A 12,691-nucleotide genomic window follows, 5' to 3' on the forward strand; every position below is an offset into this window, starting at 1 on the left:
TCCGCTAGCTCGCCAGTCACCAGGCGCGCACGGCCACATCGCACGCGCCGCACCGCACCTCCTACCTAACCGATTGAAATCGAAACAAACCCACCCGCGGCCTGCTCAGCTCGCCACGGATCGCGCGCAGGAACGCTACCGCTGCTTGGTGCTCTGCTTGCCCACAGGCACCAGCAGGTGAGCAAGGGAGACCGGGAGGGAGGCGAGGCGCGGCCATCATATGGCAGCGAGCGCGAGGGGGAGCGTGTGGGAGATCCAGCCCGGCGACGTGGGGGCCGCGGGGCTCGGGGCCGCCGACGGGGGCGCGTTCCTCGCGGCGCTCCGCTCCGCTGCGGCCGCGGCCGGCCCGGGAGCCGCCGGGGACGCCGTGTGGGCGGCGGTGGCGGCGGCGGGGGTGCTGCTGCCGGAGCACCCGCACGCGCTCCACCAGCTCGTCTACTACTCCGTCTACGCCGGGTGGGACCGCGCCGCCCGGGGCCCGCCGCCGTACTGGTTCCCGTCACCGTAAGTCGATCGCCGGTCGCCGCGATCCTCTTCTTTCTTTCTTTTTTTCTCTCTTTTTTTTTTGCAATGAATGAATGAAACGTGGCAGCTTCATCTCTAGTAGCTTAGCTTCAACCCCATTGGTCAACACGAGCATCGTTTCTAGCACGGTACCACCTTGACTGTTGTGTGATGTAACCGTAACATGCACTGCAAATTTCAAGCGTGTATCAAGCAGCTGATAGCATCATTTCTTGGTGCTGTGTGCCTAACCAATTCAGTGAGATTGACAGGCTCTAGAGAATGATTACAGAGCTAGGCTGTAGATGCTCTTGGTGTACCTGTACCGAGTATGCTGTACGGCATTAATTAGTAGCATAAGCGTTCCGGTTGTTGCAGGATTGACAGTAAGCAAACGAACCTGGGGAGATTGATGGAAGCAAATGGACCGAAGCTGTTAAAATCATCATACAAGGACCCTATATCAAGTTTTAGCCACTTTTACAGGTTTTCAGTAGAAAACCAAGAGGTCAGTTGCTCTAATTAATAAGATAAAATACTCCATGTATGAGTCAACAGACCAAAAAAAGACACTTCAGAAGTTCTCCCTTCTTTATTTTGCATCCAACAGTATGATCCTAGCCTCCTAGGTGATTCCCTTTTCAGGTCTACTGGTCAATGGTGCTAAAGCAGCTCGCACTCAAGTTTCAACAAGAACCAAAGGCAATTCTAAGTACGTCAGATAGATCAAAGAAAGGGGGAACTTGGCTTCAAGGAGCGGTGCTCAACATTGCCGAATGCTGTCTGCTACCTTGCCCTTCCTTGAAGAGGACAGATGACAGTACTGCTATTGTTTGGAGGGATGAAGGTCTTGATGATCATCCAGTGAACCGTATGTCACTGAAGGAGCTTCGTAGTCAAGTGATGTATGTTTTTACTCCTGAACTAAGAGTTAGAAGCATACAATATTCGCATCTGTGAATTATTCTTCATCACGGCTTTGTTGCCATGTCGTTTTTCAGAGCTGTTGCAAATGCACTAGATACCATGTTCCAGAAAGGGGATCGGATTGCAATAGACATGCCTATGACATGCAATGCAGTCATCATATATTTGGCAATCGTCCTTGGTGGCTTTGTTGTTGTGTCAATAGCAGATAGTTTTGCGCCACAGGAGATTGGTACTCGCATGGGTGTTTCAAAAGCAAAGGCAATTTTTACTCAGGTAAGAGATTAAGCAAGCATTTCATGGTGGTATATCCATTTAGAACTAGATGTGGGCTCATTCTAAATTACACAAATTTCAGGATTTCATTATTAGGGGAGGCAAGAAAGTTCCACTTTACAGGTATAGGATCAGTTTATTTAGTTCAAATTCATGTTCTGTTAAATTAATCTGCTCATTTTCGAAAGAAAAAAAAACTTGTCTTCTTTTCTCTCCTATCAGAAAAAGGAACTTATTTTTCTTGTAGATGTTTGCACCTAGTATGTAACTGTTGCAGTTCGGAATTAAATATGATCTTATCCTGTGAAATCATCCACTTGCATTATTTGGTCAACTTTTCTTTACCTTAAGATTCACTGAACTGAAATACTAAAATTAAATACCTATCATCACCTCACATCTGATCAGCTCATAATACTTCCATTCTTTAGCCGCGTCGTGCAAGGAACTTCATCTAAAGCTGTTGTGATTCCTGCAAATGGAGACTACCTTGGAGTTACACTGAGGAATGGTGATATGTCCTGGAAAGACTTTCTTTCTCGTGCTGCTGGAAGGTAGGTGCTCTGTTTTCTCTTTCCCTTGTCACACATGAATAAATGGCATCTTGAGCTTCGACGATTCTGAAATTCTTCTTTTGTGAAAATTGGCATGCCTTCATCGTAAAATAAGTGATTTCTTCATATAAGTAGCATCATCTCTTGGATTTGCAGGTCATCTATCTATTCTCCAGCTTATCAGTCTGTAGATGCGATAACTAATATACTATTTTCTTCAGGAACAACTGGTATATCCTAGAACTGTTTCCTTTCTTTTTCTCTGCTTGCACTGCATTTCATTTTCACATTTGCTTTTTGCTATTTCATTTGCTTCTTGTGCAGGGGAGCCAAAAGCTATACCATGGGCACAACTTTCTCCCATAAGATGTGCAGCTGATACATGGGCCCATATGGATGTTCGTCCAGAGGACATTGGTTGCTGGCCTACTAATCTGGGCTGGGTTATGGGACCTATAATCCTGTACTCATGCTTTCTTAATGGTGCGACTTTGGCTTTATATCATGGATCTCCACTTGGACGTGATTTTTGCAAATTTGTACAGGTGGGTTTGGCATAACATACACCTTCACTTGCTTTCAGCTCTTAAAATGTTTTATTCTTGCTCCTTGCACATATTGTAGTTCTGTTGGTTTTGAGTTTCAGTATTTTATGTTCCATTAGTCCCTGTCCAAGTAGCATAGGCATAGCTTACTTCACATCTGTTTGTTTACAGCTCTAGCATACCTCTATATGTTAAGTAACCACCCAATATGCAGCCAAATTCATCTTTATTTAATGCCGTATATTAAAGTTCCCTTTTTTCAGTAAAGTAGGTATGGTTAGTTAAATGTTGAGCAATGCGTATTCATAGTAGAACAGAAAATACAAAGAAAAATCAGTCTGTTCTTATGCACTTCAAGATCATTTCTGTTGGAGTATAGTGAATTTCCCACCTCTCCCCATCAGCTTAAGTTTTTGGGTTGAACCGGTTGGTGCATGCAACTCAATATGGTATTAGGGCCAGAGGTCTCGAGTTCGAATCCTGGCAGGCGCGATTAAAATAAAATAATTGCAGCCCACTCCAATCTCCACGTATGCGGCCTAAGGGAGCCTGCACGTGAGGGGGAGTGGTGAATTGCCCACCTCTCCTCATCAGCTTAAGCTTTTGGGTTGAACTGGTTGGTGCATGCAACTCAATATGGTATCAGGGCCAGCAGTCTCGAGTTTGAATCCTGGCAAGCGCGATTAAATAAAATAATTGCAGCCAACTCCAATCTTCACATAGCGGCATGAGGGAGCCTATATGTGAGGGGGAGTGTTGGAGTATAAGTGAATTGCCCACCTTTTTCTATCAGCTTAAGCTTTTAGGTTGAACTGGTTGGTGCATGCAACTCAATAATTTCTGCAAAATATTTTGCAGGATGCTGGTGTGACTGTATTAGGAACTGTGCCTAGCTTGGTGAAGTCATGGAAAGCTGCGAACTGTGCTAAAGGGCTTGACTGGACCAAAATCAGGTAAGTGACTGTCTGAAGGCATTCATCTTCATCACAATCTGGTAGAAGGATGGTTACAGTGTTATACTTGCAGGGTACTAGGCACGACGGGGGAGGCATCTGATATTGATGATAATCTGTGGCTAACTTCCCGCACATCATACAAGCCTATTGTTGAATGCTGTGGGGGCACGGAGCTGGCATCCTCATACATTCAAGGTAGTCTTTTGCAACCGCAAGTCTTCGGCGCTTTTAGTGGTGCGTCAATGTCCACTGGATTTGTCATACTTGATGAACAGGGGACTCCATATGTAAGTATCGTCCCTTAAAAATTTCAAGTTTGTTTATTGTTTTGAGGCATAACCATTTGAATTGTCTATGGCAGCCTGATGATGTACCTTGTGCTGGAGAAGTGGGTCTCTTCCCTTTGTATTTTGGTGCTACAAATTGGCTTCTCAATGCTGACCACAACAAGGTTTACTTTGATGGCATGCCCATTTACAAAGGAAGGGTATGGACTTGCATATCGCAGTTATCCATTTAGATTGCTAAATAAGCGGTTCATACCTGAACTTTTTAACCAGCAACATATCATCGTTGTTTGGCTGCCTACCTCATTTTCTAACAAGCAACATATTTGAATTTTATTCTGAACATACCATCAGCATGGTACCCTCGTAAAATTATTTGCTGAACCAAACTGAAGTACTGAATCAGTTATTCACATTGCATGCTATTGAATAAAACTGGTGAATGATCTTATTTTGTAATGGTGCTGTAGCAACTCCGACGGCATGGAGATATAATCCAGAGGACAGTAGGTGGGTACTATATTGTACAGGGCAGAGCAGATGACACCATGAACCTTGGAGGAATTAAGGTTGAACCTCCCCTTTTCAATGTTTCTGCTCCCTTGTTGCCATCTTGCATTTCACGAAACCAAACCAACATTGCTCTCATCTGCATATGCAGACAAGTTCAGTAGAGATAGAAAGGGTATGCAACAGAGCCGATGAGGGACTGCTAGAAACAGCTGCAGTTAGTGTCAAGCCTGCTGGTGGTGGACCGGAACATCTGGCTATCTTAGCAGTGCTGAAAGATAGATCGGCCCAATACGATGTAAACGTTCTCAAGAGCAAGTTCCAGAGAGCCATTCAGAAGAACCTCAATCCTCTTTTCAAGGTAAGACTTTCCCTTTTCTGTTGTCGAGGTCAAATGATCAGATGAACATGCGTACCCTAACATCACTGGAATCAACTATTGATCTTGACAGGTGAGCTATGTCAAAGTTGTTCCCGAGTTCCCAAGAACTGCTTCCAACAAGCTTCTGAGAAGAGTCCTGAGAGATCAACTGAAGCAGGAACTCTCAAATCACAGCAAGCTCTGACCTTTGAGTGGTGACACCATTCTGCGTACCTTCAGCGAAAAAATTGCCTTTTCACATGTCAAAATATCAGTATCATATTCACCCATTCCATTTCAATAAAGCGGCTTGAATAAAGAGGCATTCGTTCACTGGATTGTGCAGAAGAGCGATGGTTTACTATTGTTGTTTCTCCTTTTTTGGGCACAACTTCAGCCCTAGAAGGTCATCTCAAAGATGGCTAGTCCAGACTCCAGAGAACATTTGCCAACAGCAATGCATCTGATCAGGTCATCTCAAAGACTGAAACCAAAGAATCCAATGCACCCGGGCTCTGTCATTGTTGCGTGATTTTTTTGGTAAATGCAATGAACTTGGTGGTGTTGTGCTGCCAGCCAATCCAGTTTATCTTGGGATTGGTTGGCGGAGCAGGCACCACTTGCAAACGAAGCAGCAGCCATGGTTGGCGCACTGGAGGCGGCCTGTGGCATCGACGGCGATCATGTGAAGCAGGGGCTCGTCGTGCTCGCCTGGCCACGCCGTGAGTTCCAGCGCGCGGCCAAGATGCGGCGGCTCGCGTGCGCGCCCCCGCCCTTGCTACAGGAATCAGATGGATTGAGTCAGGGCTTCACGATCCAGGCAGGGTAGACGCTGGCGGCGGGCTGCGGCGGAGGCGGGCGGAGACTGCCATCTGACCAGGGGGCATTTTGCAAATATTCGGATAACATCAGGGGGTTGTTTGAAAATATTCTAGGCCGGCTACTTATCAACCGGCGCTGCCGCCGGCGATCCGCCGCTATCCCAGCCGCCGTGCGTCCAGCGCTCTCCTCCGTTGCGGTCACGTTCCCACGCGCCGACTACAGCCCCCTGCATACCCAGCTCGACGCACCACCTGCACAGAGAGCAGGAGGCGAGCGAGTAGCCAATGGCGCGGCCATGGCGCCTCCAGGAGAGTGTGCAGTGCGCTATGTGGAGGCTACTGGGATCGCAGCCGCCGAGCGCGGTCGTGTTCCTCCCTGCGCATTGCACTGCCACCGCCATTGTAGCGGAAGCCGACGGGGCCGCCATACTGAAGGCGGTGGCGGCGGTGTGGTACTGTGGTGCTCTGGCCGGAGCACCCGCACGTGCTACACCAGCTCGTCTACTCCGTCTTCGCCCACTGAGGCCCGACGCCGTACTGGTTCCGTTGCGGTGGCCGGTGAGTCATTCATTGGTCACGATTTACTACCCAGGTGGCCAGGTTTGGGAGAAACAGTTAGGCAGTGCCAGCTGCTCTCTTGGCCTCCATCACCAAGCTCTGGTAATATCTAGCAGTGTGGAGGGGCCATGACCATGTGATGGTGTTGGGAGCAGTTAGTGAGAGTGTCTGGCACTGACAGTATGCAATGATCATCATCCTTATTCTAGGTCTGAAACAGGGGCGGATCCAGAACGGGGCTGCGCCCCGAGCTGAGCTGTTGAATCACACCTAAAATAGTCTAATTTTGTCTCCTAAGCTTCATTTTGTTAAGCTAAACAGCACATAGGTTAAAGGGACTCCATGGTCTCGCCCCGGGCTGCAGCCCGGGCAGCCCGGGCCCTGGATCCGCCCCTGGTCTGAACATCAGTGAGTTAATCCGTGTAAATTTTTCTTCTGTAAGGTTGTATAGCAGACATGTAGTTTGCAGGATGTGGTTAAAATTTGATATATCGAATACAATTCGATATAAAAAAACAATATATGGCATTGTGATGATCAACGCGTGGTTCCTTTACTTGATGACACATGTTTTGAGTTTTGACTTCTATTACAGGATTGATTGCCAGCAAACAAATCTTAGGAGATTAGATGGAACAAAATGGACTCATGCCATGAGGACCCAGTTTCAAGTTTAACATCTTCCATCGGTTCGCCAAAGAGCATCAGGAGGCCAGTTTTCCATCATTGAACTAAGGTGAAACATTGACAAGCCTTGCATGATACATCCACTAGTATCATAAAATGGGTTTTATTTTTTCTAAATTTAACAAGATTTCAGGATTTGATAATTAGAGGGGAAAGAGTTTCACGTTGTTCATTTAGTTAAGATGTTTGTTCGCATAACAGTTTGCTCTTTTTAAGGGGAAAAGGAGCACTTCATTTCCTCACAAATTTCAGTGTTGTATTGCTAAGTTTTGTGTTCTGCAATTAATTACAATCCATCCTATGAAACATATTTTTTTACATTGATTTTAGAATTTAGCTCTTCATCTTTTTCTGACAGCAGCCGAAATTCAATAATTCTCTGTATACATTTAAACAGCTCACAGTATTTTGTTTCTTCAGCCGTGTTGTGCGAGGGGTTTTCATCTAAAGCTATTGTAGTTCCTGCTAGTGAAGGTTGTCTTGGAATTACACTGTGGAACGGCAATATCTCCTGCAAAGGTTCTCTTCCTCGTGCTGGTGGTGGAAGGTATGCTGTATGCTTCTTTTTTTCAAGGAACTGGTATGCTGTATGCAGTAGGTTAAGTCTAATGGTTCCTTTCTCATGCAGAAATACACTACCATATGAGCTTTGCTGATTTTGCACATCTTAAATAAAATGGGTATGCATGATGTGTTGTGCTACCTACCATCCACTTGATACTGGACCCTGAACTTCTTGTACATGTTTCAAGGTATGTGGGCAATACACGTAATCTTATCATCCAATCCTACTCACATAAAATTTCCTGCACATTTTTGTTGCGTTTTTATGATACGAGACAAAGAATTGAAAGTCTGCGTCATTACAATTTGTGATAATTCTCTGCATGCCCAATTATTGTTCTTGTTATCCTAGCAGGTCTAGCAAGTAACCAATGCAAGCAAGTTACGCGTCGTTTTTGGAAAAACAAGGCCGTGCTCATATATTTTCGTCGGAAGAGGCCGTGCTTGTACTGCGGAACAGCATCCACATCCTGACTTTATGCACACCAGGCCTGGAACAATGTCTACTACAAGACGGCTAAATTGACTAGTGCGAAGCTCAGTTGACAGAAGAGCATAACGAGCCAAAAAAAGATTTCTTGTGCACGTCAAAGCTGAAGAAGTCAAGATTCAAGACGCACATTGTTTTTCCCCTTGTTCCTTGCTGCCGTGCACCGGTACATCCGTACGTGTGATGTTTTTCTATTCTATTTGTAGGGTTTTTTTTTCTTTTTTATCATGCAATGGTATATCTGAGGCAGCGGATGTACCGCCAAAACCGCATGCGGATTTGTGATTTTCTCCATCATGAATTGTAGCTGTAGATTTTAAAACCATGGAATTGTAATGACACAGATCTAATTAACCCATGTAAGAATATAGAATTGAGCATATATAGAACTGGGCTCAATATAGAATTGTCTCGTTTTCTTGGGCAAATATAGAATTGAGCTCAATGTATGAGAAATCCGTTTTGTCTGAATACTGCAGCGGGCCTGTCCAACACAGAGAAAGTAAAATTCCAACTGCCAGCTAATATAGTTGTTATGATATTGCATCATGCTTCCACACTGCAAGCGACCGTGGTGAATACTAAACAGAGACTAGAATGTTCCAAAGCCCCCGTCTTATTTTTCCACGCAGATGGAGGAGGGAAATGGAAAAGGTGGACATGGTAGCAGACTAGCAGCCAGCAGCTGCAGCTAACTGCCAATCAGCGTGTCCTGGGAAGTTTCTTGGTTGGCACTTGGCAGTGGCAGTTCTATGAACGTCTAATTTCCATTTTGAAGCAACGACAGTGTAGCCTTTTTGTGTCTGCAGATCTGCCTTGTTTAGAGTCTGTTTGCGGGCATATTTTAGACCTTCAAACGTCACTGAACTTTTTCACGTCACATGCTACATTTCCTTAGATTTTTAAAAAAAAAGATTAAAAAGGGGCTTTGCTCGAATAAAGTAGTTCAATTGCAGCCTTGCAGAGTACACACAACTCAAGTCACAAAGTCTTCTACAATTCCATGGTATCACAAAGGTGGATTTCAAGGATTCTAGAGGTGAATCCGGTAAAAGAAGCCACCACTAGTCCAGCTCCAGTACAGTGTACACTACGGTATATGTCACTCAACCCCTGTCATAAAGTCATAATATGCTCCATCAACCCCTGTCAATTTTGAAAAAGCAACAATATTCACAGTGGACAATTTAATTATTGCAAATTCCACAAAAAAAAATTCCCACACTCCACTGCTGGATGAAACGAGAAAAGGAAAATTGAATGTGTGAAACACCATTTGGGTGAAAGAACTAGAAGTTTAGAACCTTCCAAAGTCAATGTCAAACAGCATGACGCCCACAAAACCAAACCGAAACTATCAGGGAAAAAAAAAGAAAAGAAGGGAGAAGAAGAAAACGAGGAGGCCCCAAAGACCCCGCGTGGTCGTCCGGTCCAGGGCGGGGGGCGGCCGGCAACGACGAAACCAGCCAACGCCACCACCTCCTCCTCCTCCTCCCTCCTCCCCCCGTCGCCGTCCCGTCCAGTTCCGCGATCCACACGACCCCGTCCGCCTCGGCCTGCGCCCGCCAGCCCTCCTCTCGCTACAAGAATCCGCCCGCCAGCTCGCGCTGCGCTCCAGCGAGTCCCTCCCTGCGGTGCGGAGATCCTGCGTGAGGAGTCCGTCCAAGAACCAGGCGGCGGTTGCGGGGAGATCGATTGGATATGGAGGCGGCGGTCGCGGGTGCGGGCGGCGCGGGGCTGACCAGGTGGCAGGCGGCGGCGCTGTCGGCGGTGGCCGGGTGGGTCTGGGCGGCCTCGTTCTACGACCTCACGCGCCGGGCGCGCGCGCTGGTCCAGCCATGGGTCACGCGCCGTGTGCACGCCGAGACGCCGGCAATCCTCAGGTTTCAGGTCCGTCCGCTACCGCGCCATCTCTGTCCTCAACTGTCTGCTTCGGGCTAATTTTACCGACGAACGAACTAACTTGTATTTGTAGCGCTTCTCTTTTAGGAATTGTAGCGCGCGATTTGATGTTTCTCACTTGGGCCTCGTGTTCCTGACGTTTTCAGGATTAGTCTACTTTGTAGGAATAGGAAAGCCTGGTAGAGGGAAGGATGTGATTTGATTAAATCGAGAAACATGAGATGAACTTGGCTTCATCTTTAAGCTCCTAAACCTATGGATGGGCAATAAACAGAGATAAAATGTGCTTTGCAAAATCATTGGTATCTTAGTCTTCTGTATTTGCTTATCTTTGATGTTTCAGCTGTCCATTTGTAAGGTTCTGAAGTTAAATTATGTTGTCTGTTGAAATTGTTGCAGAGGTTGCAACACAAGTTGCTGGACAATTTCTTCTCTGTGCTGTCATGCGTTGTCTCTGTTCCCTTCTACACGGGATTCCTCCCTCTCCTCTTCTGGGTATGTCTTGTGGCCACTGATTGCCTCCCTTTCTCCATTTCCTGCAGCAACCCCCTGTGACTCTGAATTGTTCTTGTTTTTCCACATGTTGCAGAGTGGACACAACAAGCTGGCTAGGCAGATGACCCTCCTCATGGCTTTATGTGATTACCTCGGGAACTCTGTCAAGGTTTGTCATCTGTTCCTCGTATGATTGAAGGGATAAGCACTGGTTTAGCTGTTTGTGACCCTCTTGATGTTTCTCGATGCAGGACATGATATCAGCTCCTCGTCCATGCTCTCCTCCTGTTAGAAGAGTAACAGCCACTGAAGATGAGAAGGAAAATGCCATGGAATATGGGCTTCCATCATCGCATGCTCTCAATACTGTTTGTTTGATGGGGTATACTCCTGCTCTTATTACAGCATCGTAGCCTTCGTAGGGGAAGCTTGAAAAGAATCGTCAAGTAATGCTGCTTCTGATCTATGCAGATATCTATTACATTATGTCCTCACATATGGAGATGCTGGCAATGTTATGATTGCTGCTGGTTTATCTTTAGCTTTCTTGTTTGTTATGCTAATTGGCATTGGTGAGTTGGAGTTCATAAGGCAACTGTTTCTCTTGACTTCCCAAAGATATTGACGATTTGATTTACCTGAAATTGACAGCAAGGATATATTTGGGTATGCACAGCTTGATCGATGTTATTGCTGGAATTTGTTTTGGCATTGTCATCCTAGCATTCTGGTTGGTTGTCCATGACCATGTTGATGCCTTTGTTGTGTCTGGGCAAAACGGTACGTCCACATACCTCAGTGCTTGTGTACTGCAAATTTTGGAGGCACATGAGGTGTGTCATTGAAAGTTGAAAAGTATCCTCACAATTTTCCTCCTTCGCAGTTGCATCCTTCTGGGCAGGCCTTTCTCTATTGATGTGCTTTGCATACCCGAAGCCAGAATTCCCGACTCCTAGCTTTGAATACCATACAGCATTCAACGGAGTCGCTTTCGGAATTGTAAGAACTCTGCTTCTGACTAACCATTGCAAATCTAAACTTGCTCACGTCATACTTGATTCTGGTTACTTTCTCATATACTGGCCTTACTGCCCTTAGACTAGAAAATCTAGCTAGTTTAAGATAAAAAAATAACATGGCATGGATTCTGGTTACTTCTCACTTTGCTCAACCATCTGGTTATAATATCTCTTGTTTCTAATCCATCTTATTGATGGAATGCATAAAGTTAGTCATTGATTAATTATCTCTGCTGTCCCAAATAAATTACGTGGTGGAAAATTAGTTCTCTAATGATGATTTGCTAGTCAATCACTATTGGTACTATGTTTACAATTCAAAAAATGAAAACTTTAGGCCTGCTGCTGATGTTTTGTTTCTTAATGTTTCTGTACAGCCTTTTCACCATTCTGAATTTTATACGTGAAGCGTCTCTGACATTTCCTTTTGACCAACCTCATTCAGGTCTACGGCATCCAGCAAACCTACTTCCATTTCCACACCCCTGACGCCCCCCTCATCTTCAGCTCGCGACTGCCCCTGCTTGCATTCGCAGGGCGTGTCCTCGTCGGGATCCCGACCATCCTGGTTGTGAAGTTCTGCAGCAAGGCGCTGTCCAAGTGGCTGCTGCCTGTCATGTGCAGCACCCTGGGCATCCCCATTGTATCATCTTGCTATGTTCCTGCCCTGAAAGTCGACAACAGCAGCAAGAACAAGCCTGATGCGAAGCAGGGTGCCGGGTACCTCCAGAGGGTGTTTTCCCTCTTCCCTCAGAAGGCCTACGACGTGGACACAGGCATCAGGTTCGTGCAATACGCCAGCCTCGCGTGGTCCGTGGTCGACCTGGTGCCAGCCATATTCACCCATCTAAATTTGTAGCCAGCTACTCAATAATTCAGGGTGCAAGTTTAATTTTTACTCTTTCTGGAGCTCCCAATGCAGGGGCTCCTACTCGTAAGACATGGATCATCTTATGAGGCTGTAAATCCAATGATCTCTCCCTCGTTTTTTGTATTGTATGATTGCCTAGGTGTTCGCACCACGTGGTGATGTTTCTGTAGAGGTGTCAAGGAAGTAGTAAGCACTAAGCAGGAAGTATTGATGTGTTACTATCACTATTATTCCATGACAGAAGTGGCCACTATGGTGCCACGCCTAACCTGCACGGGATTCTGATTCTTAATCGCAAAGAAATGCCTTTACTTGCCTTGCATACTATGGTGTTGGGTGGACTATCCATGCGCTTCCTGTATGT

General features: G+C 46.0%; 2 protein-coding genes across 2 annotated transcripts; both read left to right on the forward strand.

The window, feature by feature from the left end:
• The first annotated feature begins 34 nt into the window (after window positions 1–34).
• On the forward strand, window positions 35–5,423 carry LOC101777689 (probable acyl-activating enzyme 18, peroxisomal). The gene is made up of 14 exons (XM_004981310.4): window positions 35–504; window positions 883–1,012; window positions 1,150–1,409; window positions 1,506–1,707; window positions 1,790–1,830; window positions 2,139–2,261; window positions 2,418–2,491; window positions 2,586–2,806; window positions 3,665–3,759; window positions 3,833–4,049; window positions 4,124–4,249; window positions 4,520–4,618; window positions 4,711–4,920; window positions 5,012–5,423. The coding sequence occupies exons 1-14, from the start codon at window positions 221–223 to the stop codon at window positions 5,123–5,125; spliced, it is 2,196 nt and encodes a 731-aa protein (XP_004981367.1). The 5' UTR covers window positions 35–220; the 3' UTR covers window positions 5,126–5,423.
• A 3,991-nt stretch (window positions 5,424–9,414) lies between these two features.
• Window positions 9,415–12,649, forward strand: LOC101778372 (lipid phosphate phosphatase delta). Its single transcript, XM_004981311.2, has 8 exons — window positions 9,415–9,930; window positions 10,342–10,437; window positions 10,532–10,606; window positions 10,689–10,819; window positions 10,909–11,009; window positions 11,089–11,217; window positions 11,321–11,436; window positions 11,902–12,649. Exons 1-8 carry the CDS (start codon window positions 9,742–9,744, stop codon window positions 12,313–12,315), a joined length of 1,251 nt encoding a protein of 416 aa, XP_004981368.1. The 5' UTR covers window positions 9,415–9,741; the 3' UTR covers window positions 12,316–12,649.
• Window positions 12,650–12,691: the final 42 nt, after the last annotated feature.

The sequence above is a fragment of the Setaria italica genome, chromosome IX (assembly GCF_000263155.2).
Source record: "Setaria italica strain Yugu1 chromosome IX, Setaria_italica_v2.0, whole genome shotgun sequence".
Lineage (NCBI taxonomy): Eukaryota > Viridiplantae > Streptophyta > Magnoliopsida > Poales > Poaceae > Setaria > Setaria italica.